The 26190-nt window shown below is 49.6% G+C and overlaps 7 protein-coding genes across 7 annotated transcripts; 4 read left to right on the forward strand and 3 right to left on the reverse strand.

The window, feature by feature from the left end:
• Positions 1-357: 357 nt before the first annotated feature.
• K460DRAFT_2113 (uncharacterized protein) lies at positions 358-5632 on the forward strand. The gene is made up of 5 exons (XM_040927267.1): positions 358-947; positions 1002-1434; positions 1485-3513; positions 3643-4147; positions 4204-5632. The coding sequence occupies exons 1-5, from the start codon at positions 508-510 to the stop codon at positions 5321-5323; spliced, it is 4527 nt and encodes a 1508-aa protein (XP_040792254.1). The 5' UTR covers positions 358-507; the 3' UTR covers positions 5324-5632.
• A 171-nt stretch (positions 5633-5803) lies between these two features.
• On the forward strand, positions 5804-7701 carry K460DRAFT_360539 (DAO-domain-containing protein). Its single transcript, XM_040932290.1, has 2 exons — positions 5804-7295; positions 7353-7701. Exons 1-2 carry the CDS (start codon positions 5941-5943, stop codon positions 7513-7515), a joined length of 1518 nt encoding a protein of 505 aa, XP_040792255.1. The 5' UTR covers positions 5804-5940; the 3' UTR covers positions 7516-7701.
• Positions 7702-8603: 902 nt separating this feature from the next.
• On the forward strand, positions 8604-10031 carry K460DRAFT_372141 (SAF domain-containing protein; the record flags this gene model as incomplete). Its single annotated transcript, XM_040934481.1, has 3 exons — positions 8604-8698; positions 8762-9257; positions 9291-10031. 3 exons carry the CDS (start codon positions 8604-8606, stop codon positions 10029-10031), a joined length of 1332 nt encoding a protein of 443 aa, XP_040792256.1.
• A 414-nt stretch (positions 10032-10445) lies between these two features.
• K460DRAFT_298372 (pleiotropic drug resistance protein, ABC superfamily) lies at positions 10446-15379 on the reverse strand. The gene is made up of 12 exons (XM_040929764.1): positions 15031-15379; positions 14536-14972; positions 14180-14480; positions 13872-14119; positions 13406-13825; positions 13183-13358; positions 12774-13137; positions 12412-12724; positions 12291-12368; positions 11679-12238; positions 11164-11627; positions 10446-11105 (listed from the first exon to the last, which is right to left on the reverse strand). Exons 1-12 carry the CDS (start codon positions 15344-15346, stop codon positions 10691-10693), a joined length of 4092 nt encoding a protein of 1363 aa, XP_040792257.1. The 5' UTR covers positions 15347-15379; the 3' UTR covers positions 10446-10690.
• Positions 15380-15792: 413 nt separating this feature from the next.
• On the reverse strand, positions 15793-17692 carry K460DRAFT_421924 (cytochrome P450; the record flags this gene model as incomplete). The annotated part of the gene is made up of 4 exons (XM_040938164.1): positions 15793-15980; positions 16035-16540; positions 16594-17358; positions 17412-17692. The coding sequence occupies 4 exons, from the start codon at positions 17690-17692 to the stop codon at positions 15793-15795; spliced, it is 1740 nt and encodes a 579-aa protein (XP_040792258.1).
• A 1201-nt stretch (positions 17693-18893) lies between these two features.
• Positions 18894-20505, reverse strand: K460DRAFT_390372 (uncharacterized protein; the record flags this gene model as incomplete). Its single annotated transcript, XM_040935777.1, has 4 exons — positions 18894-19512; positions 19563-19781; positions 19836-20376; positions 20428-20505. The coding sequence occupies 4 exons, from the start codon at positions 20503-20505 to the stop codon at positions 19175-19177; spliced, it is 1176 nt and encodes a 391-aa protein (XP_040792259.1). The 3' UTR covers positions 18894-19174.
• Positions 20506-20953: 448 nt separating this feature from the next.
• K460DRAFT_381645 (cytochrome P450) lies at positions 20954-22828 on the forward strand. The gene is made up of 3 exons (XM_040935371.1): positions 20954-21217; positions 21273-21725; positions 21781-22828. Exons 1-3 carry the CDS (start codon positions 21042-21044, stop codon positions 22700-22702), a joined length of 1551 nt encoding a protein of 516 aa, XP_040792260.1. The 5' UTR covers positions 20954-21041; the 3' UTR covers positions 22703-22828.
• The last annotated feature ends 3362 nt before the right edge of the window (positions 22829-26190 follow it).

Here is a 26190-nt window from a genome sequence, read left to right on the forward strand (position 1 = left end):
CCTCATCACCCTATGAACCCAAGCTTTTGTGCCCAACACACACGTACACACATCTCTGCCAGCACCCCCCCGCATGCACGAATGCCCTCGGCGAGCAAAGGCGACGACGTGTTGAGCCTGCGACTGTCTCGGAAAGGCGGTAGGCTGCTCGCAGATTCGCTGGGCAATCTCGAGGCCCGTTTCGCGGCCGGGATCCCTACGACATAATTGCTATACTACGGCCAGGGCGTGAGACCGACCCCGCCAGCCCCCAGCGCCCTCGACACGAGTCGTGCATGGGCAGCCAACAACACCGTGAGAGGGCATTGACGTCCATCTGGGGAAGCTAGGCCACGGCGCGAGGATATGCACACCGGACGAACAGCGCCATCCACCGCCGCCCATCCTCGACACGCCGCCCGCGCAGCATCGCAATCGCACACGCCCGGCCAGGCTACGACGAGGCAGGCGTATAGAGGCCAGCATTGGCACGGGAAGCAGGCCTCGGGCTAGACGAGCAAAGCGACAATGGTGTCCTACCCACCAAAGCCCACCCACGCGGCCTCGACGTCACGATCCTCACAAGCCCCAAGCGCCAGCTCGAATACCCCGGGCCACGCAAAGAAGTCTTCGTCTTCGTCCAACCATGCCAGCCAGCCCCGCGAACGAGAACAACGGCCGAGCAGAGAGGGCGCGGCACAGCGGGCAGCGCAAGATGTGGCAGGCCTCAAGGATTACCAGCTGGGCGACTGCTTGGGCAAAGGCGCATTTGGCAGCGTGTACAGGGCACTGAACTGGGGCACGGGCGAGACAGTAGCGATCAAACAGGTTCGCCTGGAGAACCTGGGCGCTGCAGATCTGAAGAATATGGAGATGGAGATTGATCTGCTCAAGAATCTAAACCATCCCAACATCGTCAAATACAACGGCTTCGTGAGGAGTTCCGAGAGCCTGTACATCATTTTGGAGTAAGTAATACCCACGGTTTTATTCTCCAGTGAGCAAGGGACTAATGTGGTCAGGTACTGCGAGAACGGGTCGTTGCACAGCATCTGCAAGAACTTCGGAAAGTTTCCGGAAAATCTCGTCGCCTTGTACATGTCACAGGTCCTCCATGGTCTTCTCTACCTCCACGAGCAGGGTGTAATCCATAGGGATATCAAGGGGGCAAACATTTTGACAACAAAAGAGGGCCTGGTCAAGTTGGCAGACTTTGGAGTAGCGACGAAACAGTCTGGCTTGGACCAATCAAGCGTTGTTGGCACGCCATATTGGATGGCTCCAGAGGTCATTGAGCTCTCTGGCGCCACCACTTCCTCGGATATATGGAGTCTAGGCTGTACGGTTATCGAGCTGATCGAGGGGAAACCGCCATACCACAAGCTACAACCCATGCAGGCGCTGTTCAGGATTGTCAATGATGAGCATCCACCTATACCCGGCAGTGCTTCTCCGGTAAAAGCTGCTCCACTCTAATTAGTAAACTTCAGCGCTAACATCTATAGCTCCTCCGCGAGTTCCTGATGGAATGCTTCCAGAAGAACCCTACCCTGCGTATATCCGCGAAACGGCTGCTGAAGCACCCATGGATCCTCAGCGCTAAGCGAACAGTACCCGCAGTACCCACCAAACCCACCGAATACCAAGAAGCTGTCAAGTCGGTGCAAGAATGGAACGAAGCCTTAAAATCTCCCAATTCACTGCGGCGGAGCACTCGTCTTGCTCCTAGCACGCAACAACCTACCAAGGCCCCAGTAAACGGCGCCATGTCGGCAGTTCGCAAAGCTCCAGTAAACGTCAATCTTAACATACCTAAGCACAGACCCACAGCTGAATCGTTCCGTTCACCAGAGCTAGATCACGACGATAATTGGGATGACGATTTCGTCGAAAGCATCTCAGCGCGTGCATTGCAGATGCCGCACCTCAAACCTCAGGACCATTTCGCTGGCCTGTTCTCAGGGGACAGGCTGAAAGCATATGCAAGCGTCGAGGCAGTCACCGACATGACAGAGTATGGGGACGGTGAGACTACGGTGAAGAGCCCGCTGAGTTTCCAACACTTCCAGAGCTTCCCGCAAACTTCAGTCGAGAGTGCAAAAGCCAATGGCGCCAAGGCGAGAGCCACTACGCCATCGTCAAGGTCTACCTCCACCGTCACAGACATGGACGATAGGCATGATGGCCAACCAAAAACAGCATTTTTGCGTGGCGTACCCAAAGCTTCGCAGCTGCCAAAGACCAAGGTCGCTGGGTTGGCAAGGCCTAGTCAGCTGTTCCGTGAAGACAGTATCGAAGACTACTCGGATCTAATGCCTGCAGATGAAGGGGCCTTTGAGAAGAAGCTTGCCGCAATGCAATACACACAGCCCCTAGCAATCCTGCCTCCACAAATTCTTAAAGCTAACTCTAGCTCGCCTGCTGAGTCTTTCTCTCCGCGTCTCTTTCACCCTAGCGATCTCAGGGCGGCGCCAAAATCAACACGGAATATCAAGTCTAACGGCAGTGTACGACAACGATCGGCGAGTTCGACATCCACCCGTAGATTGCAGAGAACTCAATCAGAGATCGAAATTCAAAAGTATGCAGAGGACGAGGGCGATGACTTCTCCGACGTCTTTGGCGACATCAAGGGTCACCCAAACACCAACCCTGGCCGAGCGGAAAGCGATAGTGGCAGTGAGCATAGCAGCCTTGCTATGATTACGTCAAAAATGGCCAATTCTTTCACCATTGCTGATGAGGAGGACCTCGATCCTTTTGCCAATCTCGAAGAAGGGCTCGACAATCTCAACCTGGAGAACAACGTCGCTCGAGACCGGGATGACCGATTGACGAAGATGACAGAGAATCTTGTCGGCTGTTTGAAGACCAGTCAGCCTGACGATGTCCTCCTTGATCTTGCAGACCAACTCTTGCAAGTACTCTACGAGTCGCCGGATAAGCGATCAATCATCTTGCGAAGCCATGGCATGCTACCTATATTAGAGATTCTTGGTACAATACCACACAACGAGGTGGTACTACCGCTATTGAAGATCATCAACTTGATCATATTAGAAGACTCGGAAGCGCAAGAAAGTCTATCCTTTCTCGGAGGTATTCCCACAATTTGCCACTTTGCATACAAGAAGTACCCCAGCGACATTCGCAAGGAGGCCGCGGCTTTTGTACGACAGATGTACCAGACCAGTACCTTGACGTTGCAAATGTTCATTGGCTGTGGTGGTATTAACGTTCTCGTTGAGTTTTTGGAAGAGGACATTGACGCCGAGCGAGACTTGGTGCTCATCGGCGTCAACGGTGTGTATGGTGTTTTTGAACTGCAAGGGCCGACGCCCAAGAACGATTTTTGCCGTATCTTCTCGAGGAGTAGTGTGTTGTATCCATTGTCGCTAGTGTTGAACAGAATGGTTGAGGAAGACGGAGAGGTGGCGAGGCTCATCGTCGGCAGAATTGTGCACATCTTTTTGATCTTCTCGCAAGCGGAGAGTCATGTTAAGGATCTCGTGGCAGATCGCATGATCTTGAAACGTAAGTCTTCTTGCTTTTTATTCTCCGCCCCATATACCTAGTTTGGAGCTGTCGCAAGCCGTTGAGACAGTTTCAACCTTTTCAGAAAGAGGTTGCTCCGGATACTGGAACTTGGCTAATGGTATACAGGCGTGCTCAAAGATCTCCGCAGAATGTCTCCCCCGCACCAGATCACTATGCTCAAGTTCATCAAAAATCTCTCATCCCTCTCTTCAACTCATGAAGCGCTCCAAAACTCGAATGCAATCGATATTCTAATCGAACTGCTCAAATCAACCCGCCAAAAGGACGCAAAATACCGTACCCAAAGTCGCTCTGCCTCAGATCCCACCCGCTTGCCACCATTCCATCGCGAAATTTCTAACCAGATCCTCAACACCATGTATAACCTGTGTAGACACAACAAGAGCCGACAAGAAGAGGCAGCGCTATCTGATATTATCCCGCTGCTGAAGGAGGTAGTGCGCGAGGGCGGACCGCTCAAGGAGTTCGCTCTACCGGTACTGCTTGAGATGGTGAACTCCGGTAAGGTTGCGCGCAAGATGCTGTGGGATGCAAAGGGTCTTGCGTTCTACGTGTCACTACTTGGCGACCGCAATTGGGCAGTCACAGCCCTGGATGCCATCTTCGTGTGGTATGTATTCAGCCAGCCTTTACGTCTAATACTCGTATTTCTAACATTAGTGATAGGCTCCAGGAAGAAACTGCACGTGTCGAACAATACCTCCTCTCTTCGCATGCGAACTTCACGCCTGCCATTATCTCTGCATATACTTCAGCCGACCTGTCTCACTCGACCTTTGAGAATATGCTCGAGCCGCTACAGAAGCTAGTGCGCTTGTCTCCGCCCATCGCCGCGTCGCTCGCTGTCCCCGAGATCTTCAACCGCACGGAACAGAAACTTGGACATAAAGATGCTGTCACACGTCTCAATCTATTACGTATATTACGGACGATTTGCGATGCGAAGGAGGAAGGCTGCTGGTTGATTCGCGCCTTTGGCTGCTATGAACGCATTAGCTGGCTCATGGGACAGGATCCTGCGGTCTTGGTACGACAGATGGCAGAAGAGCTCGTCCGCGCCTGTGATGAAGTGGAAGTCTCCGGTATGACTACGAGTTCAAACGGCAAGCGCAGTGTATCTCGTGCTTCAGGTTTAGGTATGAACTTGAGGCGCCCTGCTTCATCATCTAGTCGACGCGATGGCTCAGGGTCAAGCACTGGAAGCACGATGGTAGGAAGTGGTATGGGACTAACGCCCCCTACGCCAACGAGTCTCAAGAATACATTCATGCTCCCAACTATGTCCAATACACCGACATTGGTCGGTAGCGGCAGGGACCGTGTAACCCGAAGTCAATCCACTGCGGCTATGTGGGATCTTGCTGAAGATCCCTCCGCTGCACCTTTGTCTTCTGGAAGATCGAAGCCCACCCCTTTAACGAGGAGCTCGACATCATTCGCCGTCCTCCAGTCCAACGGGACACCAGCATCCTTACGCACGCAAAGTACTCGACCTTCATCTCGAGATCCATCTCGGGACGCTGTATCCAGCCTCTCACGCATAGAAGCAAACGCGAAATCCTCCTCACGTCTCCCCAAGGCTCGACAAGGCCGCCTAAGTGAAGCCGTGAATCGTCGTCGACAAAGCACCATCGGTGGTGAGAATGACATACCCACCAATGGCAGTGGTGTGAGCAGTCCAGTCCTACCACGTCTTCACATCGTACGAAGGAGGAGGGAGACGAGCGGTGGAGAATTGAGTACGGTTGGGGCAAAGGGCAAGGGCGCGGGCGCGGGCGCGGATTAGAAGCCCGCAGTCGCAGAAGAAGTAAGTGGGAGTGTGCATCCTACTCAGATTCGGAGACGAAGGGGGTGGACAGGGTTGTAGGACGTCTCATTTGGCTTTGGCCTGGTTTTCTTTTGTCGTTTGTACTGGATAGCCTCTACCTGAAGGAGTTTCAAGGCGCTATGATGGTTAAAGCATTTTTAGACGGGTATAAGCATAGCCGGCGTTCTGGGTTGGGCTCTCATGCATAGAGCATCAGTACTTGGAGGCTTCTGGATAGGAATATGAAGATGTATCACGCAATCATGTTCTTACATACTCCCTATGCATAGACATTGACAATCCGACATTGTGCGACTAGAATAAGAAGTCGGATAATCGTAGTCTGGCAAATACAAAATGTGTTCATGTTCAATTCATCTGAAGTGCGACATCGGGAAAATGCGTTTGCGTTCAATTGCTTCGGCAATAATCGCGACATTACCGAGCACGCCTTATCTATGCAAACTTGACATATCAACCCCATTTCCCGACCTATCTTTGAATAACCTGGGGGCTTTATAAAGGTGAAGAAAGTAAGTGACCGAAACACTAGAGTTTACTTTTTGTGTAGCTATCGGTGTTCATGTCACATCAACATGAAAGAAGCGGAACCTGGAAGTCCCAGCATTGGCGGGGCAGCCAGCGTTACAACGACGAACACGTCAGCTGCTCTCAACGTCGAAGAACACGCATCTACTCCGCCTGCATCAGATCGCCACAGGACTGGCTTTCCAAAGCAAGGCGGGCAATCGATGTCATATTGGCTGCAACAAGTGCGATGCGATCCTTTACTAGACCACCGCACCTCGGAAACATTACCAAAGGAAGCAGACACCGTAATCATAGGCTCGGGCATCAGCGGGACTTTGGTAACAAAACACCATTTGGAGACCTGGCCAAGCAAGAGCGTGGTAATCGTCGAAGCACGGGAATTTTGCTCAGGAGCCACGGGACGAAATGCTGGTCACTGTAAGCCAGACCAATGGCGACACTACGGGAAATTCGAGAAGGCATATGGAAAGGCGCAAGCTATCAAGATCATGAACAATGAATCAGCAACTTGGAAAGCGCTCGTTGCGTATGTCCAAGAGAACAACGTTGACTGCGATCTTTGGGTCGGTGAGACGCTTGACGTCCCACTCGACGAGGATGTGGCGAAGGCGGCTAGGGACGTATTTGAGAGGTATGCAAATGCTGGTGGGAAGGTTGATCACATAAAAGTCACGCATGATCCCGCCAAAGCAGCTAAGATATCAAAGATCAAAGGCGCGACGGCGTGTTACGCGTGGCAAGCGTCGACGCTGCAGCCGTGGAAACTAACGGCGCACATCATGCGAGAGAACCTGAAGAAGGGCGCTAATCTGCAGACCTATACGGTTGCAAACTCCATCACAAGTGACGGAAGTGGGCGAAGGAAGTGGACTGTTCGTACCGACCGCGGTGCCATCGCATGCGACACGGTTGTGCACGCCACAAATGCATACAGTGCCGCTCTCGAACCCTCGCTGCGCGGCCTCATCACACCAAAGCCGCACATGTGTAACAGAGTCGTTCCACCACGTGCTCTCAGCGGCTCAAAAGCCCTTTGCAACTCGTACGGAGTTCTCCTCGCAGACGGCGCTCTGTTCAGCATCAACCCCCGCTGCACGGCCGACGGCAATATCCTGTTTGGCGGCTCGAACCCAGGACAACGAGCATTGGACGAATGGGTTGAACAAAACCCAGGAAACTGCATCAACGATGGCCTTGCGGATCTGGAGAGCGTTACTAAGTGTGTCAAAGACTTCGTCAATGAAGAGTTTGACGGCTGGAGAGAAGCGGAATTCGGGCCTGGAGAAGGCTTTGCGTATAGCTGGAGTGGTATTATAGGGTTGAGTGTCGACGGCGTGCCTTTTGTTGGCGCACTACCTGGAAAAGAGGGACAATGGATCTGTGCCGGGCATCATGGACAGTAAGTGTCAGACGTTTTGTTGTGCGGAGAGGTGAACGCTGACATGTATGTCAACAGTGGTATGGCGCGCATCTTCACAGCAGCGCCTGGACTTGTGAAGCTCATGAACGGCAAGGAATGGGGAGAAACGGGGTTGCCGGACGTGTACCAGATGACACCGCAACGACTCGAGAAGCTGAAAAAGGTAGACGTCGACACACCGAAAGTCGCCATTATCTGAGCGACAAGTGTGGAGATGGCAGAAAGCGAACATGGGTGGTGTGGCGCCAAATGAGCAGGGTCATGACTCGCGCACGGTATTCATGGTTTTCCCACACAAACCACTCTCCTTTATTGCATGCGCATGTAGTCTTTCAACACTCTGCTTAAAGCACCTTGATCAACGTCTATCATCATGCGGCCATAGCCCCCCGTCAAGCCATCAAGGGCGGCCACTCCACGGCCTCAGTTGAACGTTTCCTTTGTCTTACCAACGCACACCCATGGTTCTCCCCGTAAGAGGCTTCCGCACCCAGACAAACCGCAACCTGACGAACCGTGGATCAAGCACTGTATTCGACACTTTTGGCCGCAACATGCCCGTCGCGGTAAGTCAGAGATTGCGACGGGGTGCGCCATGCGAAGCAGCAGTGGTAGCGAGCGTCGCGCTGGTGTTGTGGCAGCTGTGGCGATTGGTGTGCGGCCTTGGCTAACGAGGTTTGACGTGGCATTACAGCTGCGTCTATGTGGTAGCGAGAAGGCATGACAGCTAAGCTACCGCTGGAGTACCAGGGATGCGTGCGAGCTAATTGAGCACCGTTGCAGAGGCGTGAAAATGAACGCTTTGCTTTCGAACTTGCAAAATTCGGCCTGAAATGACCAAGGTGAATAGTCGCATAGGTTGTTGGCAATTTGCTTGGGATACCACTATGCCACTTAAGATGATGGACCTTCCTTGATATCTCATGCTTCGCAGACAGTCTCCCTCTTGTTCTACCACTGCTACCATTTTGATTCCCAGCGAAAGCTCATCAGGCAATGTTCTTATTGTCAAGGAGTGTGTTGCAGGTTTTCCTTTCCCGAGCTGCCCTTTCGGGGCATCGGAGCCTAGTCCGATTTGGGATTGGACTCGAGACGAGGCACATGAAGATGGATGTTGAAATCCCTCTGCGGGGATACGCAACTAGAAAAATGGGGAAGGAGGGGACATAGTGCGGGTTCAAACGTAGAAGCCAAGATATGTCTATATATTGTACTTATATAGTAAGTGTCGAAGCCCGGTTGTCAGCATGTTGTTCAAGTTTTGAGTGCGGAACAAATTGTCTCAAGATGACGAGCCTTTGTACAAAACTAGCTGCTCTAGAGGAGGCTGGGAAGCCGATACAAGTTGGTATCATTGGGGCGGGGAAATTCGGATCCATGTAGTAAGTACCGTGTTTCGTGAGTAGTGAAACAAAGAGTCTAATTTCAGGCGGAGTATATCACAGTCGCACAAAAGGTGTGAGGTTTAAGAGGCTGGCAGCCATTGCCGATCTCGCACCAGAACGTGCCCTTAATGCACTGAGGAAGACGGGCTTTCCGCGGGAGAAATATAATGTTACTGCCTCAATGTCACTGGAGGAAGGTCTTAAGCAGGGAAGGACGGTCATTACCACAGACTCTGCTGCCATGATCGCGACCCCAGGCATCGATGTTATTCTCGAAGCAACTGGCAAACCAGCTGCGGGCGTGAAACACGCCTTGCTCTGCTGCGAGCATAAGAAGCACATCGTCATGATCAATGTCGAGGCTGATGTGCTTGCCGGACCTCTTCTTACGAGAAGGGCGAAAGATGCGGATATCATCTACTCCATGGCGTACGGTGACCAGCCTGCCCTCATCGCTGAGTTGGTAGACTGGGCCCGCACCGCAGGCTTCGACGTCGTTTGCGCCGGAAAGGGAACGAAGCATCTACCGCAATACCATTACTCTACACCGGATACCGTCTGGGACCACTATGGCTTCACAAAGTAACAGCTCGCGAGTGGTGACTTTAATCCCCAAATGTTCAATTCTTTTCTCCATGGGACCAAATCCGCGCTAGAGATGGCAGCGGTGGCAAACGGATGCGATCTATCTCCGCTCTCAGATGGCTTAGCATTCCCACCTTGTGGTACTCATGATCTGCCCGAAGTCCTCAAGCCAGCGAGTGATGGCGGCCAACTACATAAGAAAGGCACCGTCGAAGTCGTCTCGTGTGTAGAAAAGGATGGACGATGGGTACACAACGACCTTCGTTGGGGCGTCTATGTCATCATCGAAGCACCAGGCGAGTACCAGAAGGAGTGCTTTAAGCAGTACGGTCTCAAAACCGACTCGACCGGGAAATATGCCGCGCAGTACAAGCCCTACCACCTCATCGGACTCGAACTCGGTATCTCAGTGGCAAGTATAATGGTGCGCGGTGAACCTACCGGCCAGACCAAGACATGGCGCGGCGACGTTGTCGCGACGGCGAAGCGCGATCTCAAAACTGGCGAGACGCTTGATGGTGTGGGCGGATTCATGGTATACGGCAAGCTCATGACGGCCAAGGATTCGCTCTTGATCGAAGGGCTGCCCATCGGTCTAGCACATGGAATTGTATTGAAACATGATCTGAAGAAGGATCAATGTCTATCTTGGGCAGATGTAAGGTATAGTGAAACAAATCAGGTGGTCGCGTTCCGGAAGGAGATGGAGGCTTTTAACAGGAAAGAGTTCCATTCTGCGCAATAAGCTTAGAGGGAAGACTAATATTACAGCAATTAGACTGCTCTGGATTGGGTGGCGGAGGGTGATCACGTACCGAAGATGGTGGTTTGGACGGGTCGGATCCAAGAGGCTAGAAGCACTTTGGACAAGCCACATGAGCATTTCGACTATCAAGGGGTTTTTCATCGGCTTCTAGGTGCTTATGATCTGCGTCCGACTGTTACTGTTTCGTGAAATGCACCATATCGCCCGGTCTCGTACGTTTTCGCCTAGGACTTGGTACTTTGACAAGTATGAGAAAGAGATGCGGTTATACGCATAAACTTGGCCATGAAATGGCAATAAAGGGACTTTAACTCTTTTCTAGAGAGTTCATTGCTTTCGGTAGAGATGCAGATAGATTGAAGGCTAACCCGTTCAGAGATAGTGTAGGTAGTTCTGGCTATGCCATTTCCTGTATCGAACATTGCCTTTTATCTAACAGGATCTTACATCTCATTGACATCTTCACAGCCTTTTCTACAATGACCAGCATGCTTCAAACTAGTGTTACTTCGACCGAAAGATAGCTTGCATAGCTCCTACGCCTGTGCGGTTGCTTTGCGCTTACAACTCCATAGATTCGATCATCATTTCCATTGTGTGACAATGCTTTTGGGAGTTCGCTTTCCGCTCTCCCACTCTTAGACAGAATGAACTCTCGCTTTTCGCTCCCTAAAAGCCCAGTAGATCCCGAAGGTTGCCAGAACATTGAATAGTACGTAAACGGCCAAATACCCAAAGTTGTGCCACCGGCTCTCGAATTCGACCCCGTAAATTGCCAACAGCGGTGTCGTATTAGAGACTGGGCAATACAAGCAATCAGAAGTCGCATCGTGATTCCATAGAGATCCACCAGCCACGCTAATGAACGAGTCGAGGTAACTTCCACACCCTTGACCGCTGGGGGGATTGATGTGAAGAAGTTCAATTTCTGCGCAGTGAATGGGCATGTTAGCAAGGCCTGCGACCACAGTGCCATCGATGAAATAGGTTATAGGTGACGCGCGATAGACGAATTCCCAGAAGCGGGGGAGATCTTTCGGCGGGACGAGGACTCTGGACGACAGTTAGCTCATGTCGTTCACGTTGATTAATGTGCAGGGTGGGAGGTTACCCGCAGAACACAAGGGACAGCCAGAAGAACAAGGTCGCAATTTGAACTGCCGTCTCTTCATGATCCATGCCAACGCCCACCGTTTGTGAGAAAGTCGAGATCCATAGATTGAAAAGCCATATCATGCCGAATGCAAGACCGCTGCGCTCGCTCGTCCCAAAGCTTGGATCCTGGTTTCGCCAAAGGCCAGTAGGGTACCACCATGTGACGAAGATTATAAAAGCTGCTATCGTTTGCCACAACAATTCGACTAGTATATGAGCAGATATCATAGCGACCCATGAATATGTCTTTGACCTTCTTTCGCGGGCTTCGAAGAGTGCTCTTCCAGATGTAAGGCGGGGGATAACCTGTTGGTCGAGAGTACTGAACAGCTGCGTGAATAGGAAGACAGAGAAGAAGATGTTCGATATGCCCTGAATGTCGTGGCTCGTATTATAGAAGGAAAGACCATTACAGAGAGTCTGGGATGCGTCAGTCTATAGAGATAGTGAAGTGTTGCCGACGTGACTTACCACTCCAGCGCATAATGCACCTTTAGAGTAGAGATACATTGGGTTGCGCCAATACTCCTGGAATACACGCTTGACGACCAGGCGCAGCTGACGAGGAAATGAAGCTGCGTACTCTGCTTTCCGACTCCCGTGCTGTGGGCCTGCAACGTCGATAGAAGTTCCTTGGAACTCCTTGAGGTGATGCAAAACGGCTTTTCTTTCAGAGCTACAGGCCCAGATATTGCACCAATCTTTGTCGGGACCTGTTTGGACAGTCTCAGTCTTATCAGCATGCCCAGTTACGTCCAGAACCCATTCCGCCGGATTCTGACCGGAGCCACATGCGGCGGCACCATTTTGTTCGAAGTATTCGATCAAGGTGGACGACTCAGGGCCTATATCGCCGAAGTACAGCATTCTGCCGCTCTGGTCCAGGAGTAGTAGGCGATCGAAAATCTGGAAAAGTTGGGAAGAAGGCTGATGTATGGTAACGAGAATAGCTTGTCCGTTGTCACTTAGCTGACGAAGAAGCGTACAAATTGACCATGCAGTCTGACTATCAAGGCCAGACGTGGGCTCATCTGTATACGAATCAGCAAGTTAAGTCTACTCTAAATTCTATCATGTACGTACCTAGAAATAAAAGCAACTCTGGTCTGGCCACCATTTCCACCGCAATACTAAGTCTTTTTCGTTGCTCAACGTTGAGACCTAGTTGGTTAGCTATGCCCTAAGCTACAAAATTACAACGCACCTTCGCCTGGTACTCCGACAACAGCTTCAGCAAATGAACTCATATCTAGAATATCAATGATATGCTGGACATAGTGCGATCGTTCGGAGGACCCATTCTCGTTAGGATGCCGTAGTTCAGCACTGAACTCCAAAGCCTCGCGAACGGTTGAAGTAGATAGATGCAGGTCTTCCTGCTGAACATAACCCGTCTTACGCTGGAAATCTGCAACACGCTGCTGAGTACCAAGGCTTATGCTACCTGTCACGATCCCTACCCTGGCTCTGCAGGCTAGAATGTCGAGGAGACTGGTCTTACCCGCGCCAGTCACACCCTATTCAACTTCTTTAGCGAAAATTCATTCCGAGGACGGAGAAACTCACCATCAGTGCAGTCAAGGTGCCCGGTTTCACCCAGCCTTCCACATCTTTCAAGATGTGACGAGAGCCATTCTTGAGTTTGACTTTATAGTTGAGGTCGCTCCATTGGAAAGTAGACTGTTTATTCGAACTTTCCACAACCTCCTTACTATGGTGAGAGTGTGTCGTTTGGATAGGCGTTTGGTCATGGACATGCTTCCCACTGGACCATCGTCCTGTCTCTTCATCTTCAGCCTGATTTCCACGCTGCGCGCTTCCTCGAAAAAGCAGGACTTCTCCTCGAGAACGCCGAGCAGCAATATATTCAGCCGCAATAAGATGGATCGTGAAGAATATCAAGAGCATAGAGAGGATTATTCCAATGTTTCTAGTTGGCTTAGAAAAGATCTGCTTAGCTCTAAGAGAGACTCACCTCCAAAGATGGGCCGTCTGGAATCCATACTTTGACGCGATGAATGCCGAACCATCAACATCAAGAATTCCGGGTTTTGAACCTATAGCAGCGCAAACCTTGTTTTCCAAGCTGTTCTCCGTGTATGCGGGTCCTATAGGTATGAGGCGTGAGCATGTAAAGCTACGGCCAGCAAACTACTTTTGTCAAAAGAGAAATCAGGGAATTGGACAATGAGACTTACCTCGTTGATCATCAAGCTTTCGTATGCAAATGCAATCGGATTTAGCCGCCGCAACCAACTTAACCAAGAGATCATGTCTTTGACCGGGATAATGAAGCCCGTATACGCGCTGAAGATCAGGATAACCATTGAAACAGGTACCATGGTCTGTTCGAGAGTGCTAGAAAGTGATCCCACCATTCGAAAGAACATTGACATGGCCAGAATAGTGGCGAACATAAAGACCATATAGGTGAAAAAAGCACCTGCAGTCCTACGTAGATTAGACATGAAGTAGAGGGTCGTGTTGAAGAAGATACACGTCGCCACCTTATTAGGTAGGTCACAAATGAGAGAAGCGCAACTCTCAGTGAAGGGATGGTAGAGGGCATATCGGTTGTGTTTCTCTACTATGGGACGCTGAGCCCACATTGCCATAATCTATATCGTGTCAGTGATAGTACATGAATGCTGATAATGACGATACCTCGAATGCAGGTGCATATGCATTGATCATAAGAGAGAAGAACACCAATACAGCCCGTTTATCAAGAGCATCGGTGTCTTCCCCAAGGTTGTAGTATACGCTGCCTACAATGATGGAGATTATGGTGTTTCCGATGACGCCGGCCACGGTAGGGACGTAGTTATTTCGGAGTCGCTGAATGCCTCTTTTGGTGCAAAGCCATATCTGAACGTAGATAGGGATCGAGTAGGTCAGCGTTTTTTGCCTGCCTTAAGTTCAGTTTAGTGGAGATTACGAGAAAAGGAAGCCTGACTGCAAAGTATCAATACCGTCCACTTTACATTTCTTCCTGTAAGTAGCGTTGGACTCGTCAATTTCTTGAAGAAGCGCCTTTGCGGCCGCACTCCGCCTCCAAGTGACGGCGAATTCTTCAGCGGAGCGCGGTACACTGTTTTCGAAGCCTTTCCTCACCATTCGCTGTTCTGGGTGGGTGAGCGATGTCAGAAAGTCGGCAATCGTTGCACGGGATGGCCTCTCAAAGCCCAGATCGGTGAAGTACTTGGCGGCTAGGGTAGCAGGACCAAAGTATATCTGACGGCCTTCATATAGCAAGGTAACTTTGTCAAAGTTCTGTGGTACACATTAGCTATCCATATCATTAGTATATGAGAAGATCATGAGTTACCTCATATATGGCGTCTGAGGCCTGGTAAATACTCATCAACGCTGTTGATCGCGTATTTGTCGTCGAACTTCTCATCAGCTGTACGAAGCCAAGAGCCGTACGGCTATCGAGACCCCGTGTGCTGTTATCCCAGCATTGGAGCTGAGCTCCACTAATGAAAACCTCAGCTATACTCGTTCGTCTCTTTTCGCCTCCACTAATGCCTCTGATCATCGCGTTGCCGACTTTTGAGTCAAATACATCGCTGAGGTTGAATTGCGAGGAAACAGCCATTGCTGTGCTGCGTGGTCTCAACTTGCTATTTGACTTCACCTCTCTTGCGGCAGCCGCGAACGTGAGGGTTTGACCTAACGTCAACTCTGGGAAATGTACGTCAAGCTCCGCGAGGTACACGCAGTCGCCTTTGAACCTATGGTGCATCTGTGGGTATGTTATCCCTAGAGAACAACATTAGCCGTTTTTGTGCAACTCATGGTCGTTAGAAAGTCAAATTACCATCGTAATTAATGTTCGATGCATTATCGATTTCTAGCCCACGTATTTCGCCGGCTAAGCTCTTCAGGAAAGTCGAGCAACCACTTCCAGGTCTTCCAAGAACAAGCAACATCTCACCGCTACACACGGAGCCATTAAAGTTCCGTAGAATTGGGGGCCTTCTCTTCTCAGGGGATGTAAAGTAGTGTACCAGGAACTTAGGAATGGCCGATAAATAAGAAACTACCGTATGTTGACGTGATGTCGATGAAGTGGACCCGGATACACCGAGGTCCCGAAAGGCTACTCCCACTTGTACCCGTTCGTGAAATTCCATATTGCGTTAAGAGAGGTTATAAGCTGGTGATTTTGAGGGCTCGTAGCTTTTGCTGCGTCGTGGGGTAGGTATTTCGAAAGGATGTTTGAATCAAGTGTCCGTCAGCTCTGTAAATACGAGTAGTCTTGACCCCACGAGGGTGTTGGGCACTTTCCAGGTCAAGTTGGAGCATAATACTTGATCACGAGTGGTGGAGTCTAGTGGGCGGAGTGAGCTGACAACAAGTTACACCGGATGGCCCGTGCTCATGTGTAGCCTAATCTAACTATCCAGACCAGGGGCGGGATAAATATGCTGACAACAGGTTACACAACATAGCCGCCCTTGCTAAAGTATCACCTGGAAGCGGAGGTAATTAAAACTGATACACTATATACTCCCACTTCCCGTGGCACAGCCGTCTGCCCCGCCTTTCCTTCGTGATACCAACATTTTCATCTTTTCCGTTATTTCCTCCTCCTAATGCGGAACGCGATTGGCTTCTTCGGTTTCTCTACGCCCATGCCAAATTTCCAAGAGCCCATCTCCAAGGTGTGAGGACGTATCTCAATGTCAAATTCTCTCGTCATCAAGGCAATAGTAAACAGTGTCACTCTTTTCGCTAGGAACCTGCCTGGGCAAATTGCATTTCCGCCTGCTCAAGGTTAGCATGGAAATCAAACTGCGCACACTTGATGTTTCTACATACCTCCATACGGCATCCACGATGCCTCCAGGCCTTGCACAGAGAATGAAGGCTTTCCGTCTTTGCCGCGTGGCTCAGACTGGCGTTTGTCCCTCACCGCTAGTTGCACGGGTCCACTAGACTGATCGTGAGAGTATGTCACAAATCTGTCAGCCCAGAAAGAGCGGACAGGGTAAAGCCCGTCTCTGGTGTTCCAGTAATTGTTGTCCATGTGCGTCATTCCCGAGCTGACTAAGGCAGTTCCCCCCTTGGGCATCCACCACCTACCAAGGGATACATCGGCGTGAGGCGAGCTCACCATAACGCACACATTAACATATAATCGAAGTACCTCGGCCTGTATAGAGGAAAGCAGCGTACTTTTGATCAACTCAGCAGGGTCTATATCCAGTAGTGTTGTCTGACCAAAGTCTGCCTCCAGTCCTTCGCGTACGCGTTTGAGCAAAGCAGGGTCCTTGAAGACGTGGTATACCGAAAGCATCGTAGTGGGAATCGCGTTCCCAACCGTACTGCGGCTTCTTAGTTTCTCGCTGATAGGTCTGACGACTAAGGGCACACTCACCCCCATACCAAGGCTAGATCTGCAGATGCAAGTGCATCATCATCGAAATTGTCAGCCTGAAGATATTTCTTTTGTTGATACCTTATAAGCTCGGAGCCCCAGTACGGATCACCATCACCATCTTCATATATGCAATCGTCAGAGAAGTTCTCGCGTGCATACTTGTACCATCGTTTTAGTTGATTGCGGAGCCTTTCTCGAGTCCGATAAGGCTCCGGGTTGACAAAAGACGGGACTAGTCTTGCGAGCCACGGAATTGAATCATCAAACTTCCACGCGTCGTCCATGAAATCCGGATTGATCTTCAATAGTGAAGGTCCAAAAACTGCTTGCAGTAGAGCCGCACCGTGAACAGTACGGAAGAACTGGACCAAATCAGGCATGTCCGTCCAGTCATCCGAGACGTTGAGATCTTCACATCTGCGTGCAAGATCTTTCATATAGCGTCGCGCAGTTGGAGCAAGAGCGGGTCCAGTGAATGCTCTTTTGAAGCCTTCGTGTGTAAGATAGTCCAAACGATTCTTCTCTAGCACATTGCTATTGTTGTTCGGCGTTGGGGAAGCACCCGAGTTATCGGCTCGATAGGTAGTAAGAGCGCGATTGTGCATGCCGAAGAAATGCTTGAGCACATGGACGTAGAAGGGTATAGGGCTTGAAAGTGACTGCGCCTTCCAGAGTCGACGTACGGTGTCGCGGTCTTGAAATAAGTATAGCTCTTTCCCGGCTACGGTGATTCTGGAGGAGGCGAGTTCTCCAGCATACGAACTAGAGATTTATCAGTCTCGCAGTGCGATTTTATAAAAGCTCCATATACCTACGAAGCAGTCCGTAGAAAGTTGGCATTGTCAAGGAGGAACGGTAATGCACTCCCCAGCCAGGGTATAAGAGTTGGATATTTGGGTGGAAGTTGTTGTTCCTTCAAGCTTAGGTTTTGTTGATGGTAAATAATGACTTGGAGACCATAGTTGAAGGCGAGTGCGAGAGCTATGATCACCCCGATGACTGAAAACTTTGGGAGGTCCTCAACCTGAGCGTACGGCAACACAGCTACCTTTTTGAGTGGAAGCGTCACTAGTGCTTTCCAGTCTAGGGAGTTCATTGCGTATGTGTTTCGAATATGGCTATCTAGAGGATTGGAAGACGTGCGACAAATCGAAGTGGAAGATGTGCAACAAGACGAAGTGGAACTACTAATATGAGCATCTGATATACAGCTTGTTATTAATGCTCAAGTGGTTCTTTAGCGCATTCTGTCAAAGCCATGGCGGTCAAGCTATGAGCGAGTGACCCTGCCTGTCCATCTAATTCGAGATGATATCAGCGTTCGCTTTTCCTCGCTTGCACCTTTAGATTTTCATCCAAGACGTTCATTCCTGACCAGATAGGTTGCCGAGATTACTATATCCCAACCTGTGCCACTGTTTAGTGCGATAGAGGTTGCCTTCGATATTGATACCCTAGCTGAAGCATCAAGCTACATGTAGCATGCACAAGGCAAACGCAAGCTGTCATCATCATGTGGTAGCCACATCCCATTGGGGCAATGCTATCAGGCAAATTCCTTGGGAGGCAGAGTTTAAACCAAGCTATTTGATGAGCCTCACGGGTGCTGTATAGTGAAACATAGCTGAAGTAGCACAAGGATGCGGTACAGCAGTTTCGATTCAGGTTAAATGTAATGAAGTAAGGCTCAATGGACTTCTGACCTCATCCACTGGTTACACTCTTTTCTGACAGTGATTTATGGGTGGCATTCTGTGCTGGGCCTCGCCTTGGTAGCTTCAGCCCCTACTTATGGCCCCCCACCCTCATTTTTCCCAGTGCTGAACCGGGAGATCTGCACTGCTTTTTGATCCCTTCTTATCACAAGATCCGTCATTCGGTCGATTGTGACCTGTAACTGCGCCATGGATCTACAACCCCTGGACACCAGTCTCATTTCGGAGTCCGAAGAACATATTCACGTCATACAACGAGTCTGCCTTCTAGATTCCCTGACTACCACACATGAAGACACATTCGGTTCATAGTTACACGCAGCTGCCTAAATCCATAACTACCGTCACTGGCTGTGCCCTGACTCCGAGTATGCTTTATCACATTACACTAGGTGGCTGAGCGAGGCAGTGTTGACAGGAAGGACTTGTAGGACCTAGGTCTGTGCGCTAAAGCTTCAAAATAAACCAGGTTTCAAGAGCCCCGAATGTAGAGGCGTCTGTTGGCTTGTTCTAATGGATAGGCAATAACGAAGGTTCTGTTTTGATGACTCTGTCGGTGTCTAAGCCGGACAATGCGCAATTCAATATTCGCTAGTTATCCCAATCCATTTCATTGCTAAGACTAAATAGTGAAGAATGTAGAATAGAGTCGCATGTCTCTATCATGCTGTTTTGCAAGTCAGGTGTACTAAGATCTAACGAAAGAGCTATCAATCTTCCCAAGCGTTTTGGCAATTTTAGCGTAGCATATAACACCCTCAACTTTACCATGCCATCCCATTGCTTGAATGTCTCTCGAATCAGAACAAAGTGCGCGATGATCAGCGATACCTCTTTGTAGCAGCTGTCCACACAATTTGGGTCTAGACTCTTGAGTTTGAGAAGGTGTCCAGAGAATCAGCCCTGTCCTTGGCGGAGTTGTCGTCACTGATATTGGTGAGAAATGTAGGACTAAACCTTCCCGACTCCGGAACTGGTAAAGTATCGTCGTGAATCGTTTCAGAGTCCTTGAATGACTCTAGAAGACTGTCATGGAGTTGTCTTGCTCTTCGTCGGAACCCGTTTCTCTGTGAGGATTCATCCGACGCTTCTTTCTGGTTTCGAAACGCTTCTTCTCGTCGTCGGTGCTGGCTTGCCTCTGCCTTCCTTTCTCTCTGTGCGAACAAAGCTCGGAACGAGATTAGAGAGGCAATAATGAAAGCTAGAGATATTGAGCCTTGGAGCAGTGATTGAACGACTCCTTGAACTTACAGACTGCAAATTCAATGAAAAACCAGAACCAAATCCATGTAACGTTCATATCCATTCTCTTGTTTTGGTCGATTGTCTTATAGACGCCACCGAAAATGCTTCCTCTTACAATGGTTATGGCCATGGTAAATACTACGAGGCTGAAGATGCCGGAGAGCATGAGCTTCTTCTTGCGATTGATGGAAGTCTTCCACAGGATAACGACTGGGAAGCAGATGACTATATGTCTGTGAGTGTCTATTCTCAGTGACTGCGAAGAGTTGATCGACTCACTAAGCGCGTCCGAGACCACATCGACAATGCAGGATATTTTGAAAAAGTCATAAGTCTGTTTCAAAGTTGTGTACTGCGGACATATCACCATTATGTCATTGATCGGGCCAAACAGGCAATGGAACTGCATCAGCCCAATACTAACCGCTCCACAGGCGATAGTGAAGATGAGCACAGCCCACCAAAAGATGATATAGGGCGTAATTTGGGCTCCGAGGCGTTTAAAGAACAGTAAAAAGTTCAACTTGATTGCCCAGATCCCTAGGTAGGAGAAGATTGCTGCAATTCCAAAGCCGACAAGACCGCGCCGGGCTTCGTGAGGAAAGTTTGCATCGGGCATAATGGCACCCTTGGAAACAGCCATTAACATATAGATGTCTTTTAGATAAACCTGCCCGAGGATGGCTGACGAGAGCAGCATGGCAAGGGCAAATATCATTGCCCAATCGTCGATAAGTAGCTTATGGAAGCACATGTATCGTATGTAGACTCGCCCTACGCAGGAAATCAAGCAGAGGACGAAGCCGGTCCATAGTACCGCCTTTCAGTGTCAGCATCTACATGTGTACTCGCATGATGCTCGTTGGCTTACGTGAAATGCTTCGACAGACACTAGATGGTGGGCAGTTTCAACAGGCTGATATGTTTGCGGGGAATTTGCGGCATCCATGATGGCGTTTACTTGTCCAAAAGTGAGCAGACATAGTCCTGGAGACACGGACTTATAATGAGCCCAGATGTTCATCTCAGGGTCAATATGACTGGTCAGATCCTGGTGTAAGGGTTGCAGTCAGCACCGTTATCCCGAAGGTTTCACAGCAGCTAGCTCGTATCATGCCCTTTGATCGCAGGCCAATCTATCGCGTTTCCACTCCCTCGGAATCAGCACTAACCGGTTCTCAATATAACATGCAGTAAGTAAATCGTTGTCATTTGATTAGATTTGCAGGCGCTTCGACGCGCAATCAGTACTCTTCAATACGGTGACCGAGCGTGCGAATTAGACTAGGGGTCCAAGGCACCTGCCAAGGAGCATTCACGTCTTCTTAGCGCAGCCTTGGCGCGCTCACAGCGGCGTGGTTGCCAGCCTCCTCCACAATCCACGGTACCTGCGAGAACAGGAACACCTGCCAGGCCCCTGTGAGTGAATTTCACGAATACTTGTCAACTCAGTCTTCTATCGCCGCCCAAACGACTGCACAAGTCATGGCGTCAAGCGTTATCATTGGGCTCAGCAGCCTTGCGGCGACCTACGTTTTTCTACGTATCCTACTTTCGTACACTCACCACGACCGGGAGCCTACAGCTGTTGCAACCGAAATCCCGTTTCTCAGTCCATTGTTCGGCATGGCCAAGAAGGGGAAATTTTACACAGACCTTCGGTAAGTCCTGCGCATTCGAACTCAAATTGGCTCTGTTTACTAACCGCGATGCCAGCGATAAATACAACCTTCCCATCTACACCTTGAGGCTCCCCGGGTCGAGGATCTATGTCGTCAATTCCACGAATCTGATCACTGCCATCCAACGTCAGCCGCGCGTCCTTGATTTCGCGCCTATTGAAGCAAAAGCTGCAATCAACGTAATGGGAGCGACGATGGCGGGTAAGGAGATCCTAAATCAGGAGCGTGAAGGCGTAGGAAAGCATGCCTACGCCATCGAATTCGATAAGGCCATCCATCCCGCTGTAACTCCAGGGCCCAAGCTCGACGCCATGAACAGGCTTTCGGTCCAGAAGGTTGCTGAATTCCTCGAAAACACGGCCTCCAGTCAGTCCCAGACCTTGAACCTGTACGGTTGGGTACGAGAGCATATTTCCTGGGCGACGACTGAGGCTGTCTATGGCCCTCAGAACCCGTTTCGAGATTCCGAGATTCTAGATGCGTTTGGGTAAGTCTCGGGCTCGGCTCGGGCGGCGGCTTCAAGTGCTTACAATCGAATCTAGAAAGTTCGAACCTGGTATCGTAATCCTCCTACTCCAGCTGCTCCCTTCCATCCTAGCCAAAGAAAGCATTCAAGCCCGCGAAAAGATTGTAAAGGCATTCATAGCGTACTTTGACGCCGGCGGTCACAAAAAAGGCTCAGCACTGGTTCGCGCAAGATTCCAGCACAGTGTTGACTACAATGTCTCCACCGAAGATATCGCAAGGTTTGAGCTGGGAGGTGCCGTCGCAATCCTCACCAACACCATTCCATCTGCATTCTGGACTCTCTGGCATATCATCTCGGATGCCGCAGCTCTAGAGGAATGCAGGAATGAGCTATACCGCGTATGTAAGATTCAGGACGACACGGTAACTATCGACATAACTGAGGTCAAACTTTCATGTCCTATGCTCCTTTCCACGTTGCAAGAAGTCTTGCGTATCCACGGCACGGGCACCTCCGTCAGGATAGTCCAAGAAGATCATCTTCTCGATGGTAAATATCTTCTCAAAAAGGGTGGGACCTTGATGATCCCGGGTCCTGTTCAGCACACCGCAAACTCTGTATACGGCGAGAGCGTCAACGAGTTCAACCACAAGCGCTTCGTTCGTACTAACGGCAAGCGTCTGAACCCTGTTGGATTTCGCGGTTTCGGCGGAGGCTCTACGCTCTGTCCCGGTCGTCATTTTGCGAGCACTGAGATCATTGCGTTTGTCGCCTTGATGGTGCTACGATTCAATGTCAAACCCAAGGGTGGTGTATGGGTGCGCCCCACAACACACAAAGCTGGCATGCAGGCCACAGTACCACCACCAGATGCCGATTTGGAGGTCGAAATCACGCTGCGAGAAGGTGAACTGGAAGGGAAGCGATGGAATGTAATTCTTACAGGCTCAGATAAGGCCGTACCCATTGTAGCTGAGGATGTTGATCAAAACTAAGTCCCTCATGAGGCAGACTTTCCGAAAATAGGTAACCTTGTGCAAGGAAACGAGATAATATTGAACTTCAAAGCATGGGCTAGTTGCAGCCTTCGGGAACTTTCTTCGAATCTACTTCATTCCATGGAGGTGCGTGTATTAATGCTGACGTGCATCCGGGCTGAGTCAAGTAAGATTGCTGACAATGTAACACAATGGAGATGACCTATCGGAGTCTCAGTAGCGTATCGGTGCCGTTGAGTGACCATCCGGCAAAAGGGAGCCCGCCCCCACTAGCTAAGACCCCGGTTGCAACGCCACAAGCGAAGGGTCTAGCTGTTGTATAACCACACCACCCAGCTTAATCCCCGAGATTAGACTGGCATCCATGTCGTTGCTGTCCTTGTCACTGAAGCAGCATTTGAAAATGCGGCGTTGTTGCCTGCCAGCCCTTCTCCCTGTGTACTCATGTGTGTAACAAGCCCGAGCCATTCTAATATGAGTCTCACAGCAGTATAGCCGTGTGAAGGGATAATCCAGATTCTACAAGTTGCCAAATCGAATATAAGTTCGCCTTAAGAGGCCAGAAGGCTTAATTTATCACCCGCTACCAGCTTATACTTTTCTCCTTTCATGTTACTCAGCCTTGCTCTTCTGCCCTAGAGTCTTTACCGCGTATCTCCACCTCCCGCTTCCGCATCTCCACTCCAACACCAATGAGTCCCAGACCACAACTCTTGTCCATCATTGAAGAGAGGAGACAACGGCCCAAGGTCTATATCGCTACCGGCGGGGGGTTCTGGCTACTACTCAGTCTGTTCTTTAGCCTACAGTGTCGGTGGATAGATGGCGAGTCCACTTTCATGCTAATGTGTGATACGTATACTGAACTTTCAAAGGGCTTTTTATAGTTGTGTTGGGGTATATGCTGGTGAGAGCATGGTCGGTGGAGGTACGTGTACATGTTATATAGATTAGGGATCGCGGGACCAAAAGAACTAGTTCGCATGTGGTATAAACTGAACTTGCGCAATGGAACAGGATAAGACACTGTGCCTTGAGTCCAACTCAGCGTGCATCACCTTGCCATCTGCTCAGCATAGTGGAGTATATTATAAAAAAAGATGTCCATCACAAAAATGAAAGAGATATATTGTGCATGCAACTAGCAAACGGTAGAAATCACTGATGTGGTGCGTAAAATATAGACCCGAAACACATTGCTGAAGAAGTAGTTGATCCTGGAGTAGCCTCTCATATCGCATCTTGTGTTAGAAAACGTCAACGTCAAATTCAGAGGCCGTAACCTCTAAACGTCTCCTACGGCCTTGAAGAAATTAAATGCATGTGCTCAATTAGTTGCATATGTAGCCCATCCTTATTACATTACGGTTACGGTTTCGTAGGTCGGAAGCGTGGTGGTTTTAAGCAAGTCGAATACGCACTTTGGGAGTTATCTTAGACAAGCCTGTTTTGCAGCGCTAAGATGCTTTAAATCTATTTACTTTGTTATAAATGTATTGCAGAGAAACTTAGGACGCCTTGATATCTGTACAAGGGAATTAGCATTGATAGCATTTATACAAAGAGGTATAAGCTATGCGGTTTCTATCTTTAAGTTGCGGGCTCTATATTGCACAATATAGCATGCCTAACGAAATTTAGGAAATTATGATACTATTAAGCTATCTAATAAGATAGATGGACTACAGGTCAGCTTCTAAGAGCGATAATAACAAGCCAATAGATCCTGTATCATTCATTGCTGGTACCTGCTGCTTGAGACTGCCCACTCGTGACATACTTTAGACCGCCGGCATGCTGCATTACGATCACCGAGTCTTCTTTCTGGTTAGCAGTTAGCTTGATTGTAGTAGCAAGAAGCGTGCTGTAGCTGATATGTACCTTGTCTCGACATGCAGCATCAACCTAGCAAGGTCCACCCTCAGACTCTAGTGGACAGGTAAAATAGCCAGTAGCCAAATTGCAGTTCCCGCGACGCCATCCGTAGCAATCAGTGTCTTATATACAGACATATTCGGTGCATGAGGCTTGGCGTTCAAAGGTGTTTACCTATTGAGAGCCAGGGTTAGTCCGGAAGGCACTGATAACAGTTGAATCGCAGCACTTGCTCCGTTCTCAGAAATACTAGATCTAGTTGTCAGGGCAGTGATGAGAGGAAGTAAGGCGACGAAAGCTGCCAGGACACTGGATGTCTTCATGATGTCTTGTGAAGGTTGGAATATTGAAATCTACCTTCAGATTGACTGCAAAGGCGTGGGATTAAATACATTTTGCTAGGACTGTATAGTATGTCATGTCGATGGTTTCTCTTGCACCATTAGCCACAGCCGAAGCACCTCAGTCCGATCGGCTACCCACTTCTGCGATCTTGAGAGATAAGAAGCACGATGACGTTCGAAGGACATGCATGAAGGACAGAGCATTCCAACAACGGAGAGTAGTAATGTTGAAGGGCATGCCGGGCTTACGCAGATAACTGAGGTTAAGGAAGGACAGCTTCCGAAAGGACAGCCAAGGAAGGCATAAGCAACTTGGATAACAGACGAAAGGGCTGAACCCATTAGACAGTAGGGATATCTGTACAGAGTAGGTAATATGGAGGATTAGCGTCTCAGAGAACTATCTCATAGTGTGTGATGACCCTGGAACGGACAGGGCATTGATGCTATATCGCGATCGAAAGCTGAGAGGGGGCCCGGCCCCAAGTGCACCTAAGTCGCATGAAGTTCACACACTGGAAACCGATATTTCTCGTACCAATTACCCCATACATATTGTGCAACTTTTACAATATGGCCAGTGTTGAGGCATATATCTACATTCTTTCGATGTACTCATCAAAGTTCCCTGCTCAACAATTTTAATGTATATTTTAGAAGATTCTCATGCGTTCAATCTGGCGCGAATGTTAATGAATTATTCCTCGAAACGTTGACGCTTGTCCAGAGAAGCAGCTCTGTAAAGTTATAACCCTCGACTAGCTGCATTACCCACGGCCGACACTTGCTCCATATTGGTAGTACTGTAGGTTCCTTCTTAATCTGCTCAGATAGACACCTGTTTAAGCCTTTGCATCTCCCTTTACGCACGTGGGTATCCTTATTGCTTTTGCGTGTGAAGACGGCAGCGCAGAACAGACATCTTGTTCCATTCAAGCGCGCTCGAATACAATGCCTGTAGTTCTCCAACGAGGAAAACCGTCGCCCTCCGCATCCGTGTTGGTAACATCAATAGCTACTGCTGTTTATCTCTAACTTGCTTACACTAAGCGATTGCTGCTCGCTGGTCTCTATAGCACCAGGAGGACGAGATGCCGATATATTCAGGCAATTGCCGTAGCCAAATATTTCGCCAATGGCTACATGAGGTGGCTAAATTTGAGTTGGCCCAAATGTCCCCCCCATAAGCTACCTCTTAATGCAGCTTTACCACATAGCGTCTGGCTTAACGAATGCGAATATCATTTACGGCCCGGTAGTATGCTA

Source organism: Cucurbitaria berberidis (assembly GCF_010015615.1).
Source record: "Cucurbitaria berberidis CBS 394.84 unplaced genomic scaffold K460scaffold_1, whole genome shotgun sequence".
Lineage (NCBI taxonomy): Eukaryota > Fungi > Ascomycota > Dothideomycetes > Pleosporales > Cucurbitariaceae > Cucurbitaria > Cucurbitaria berberidis.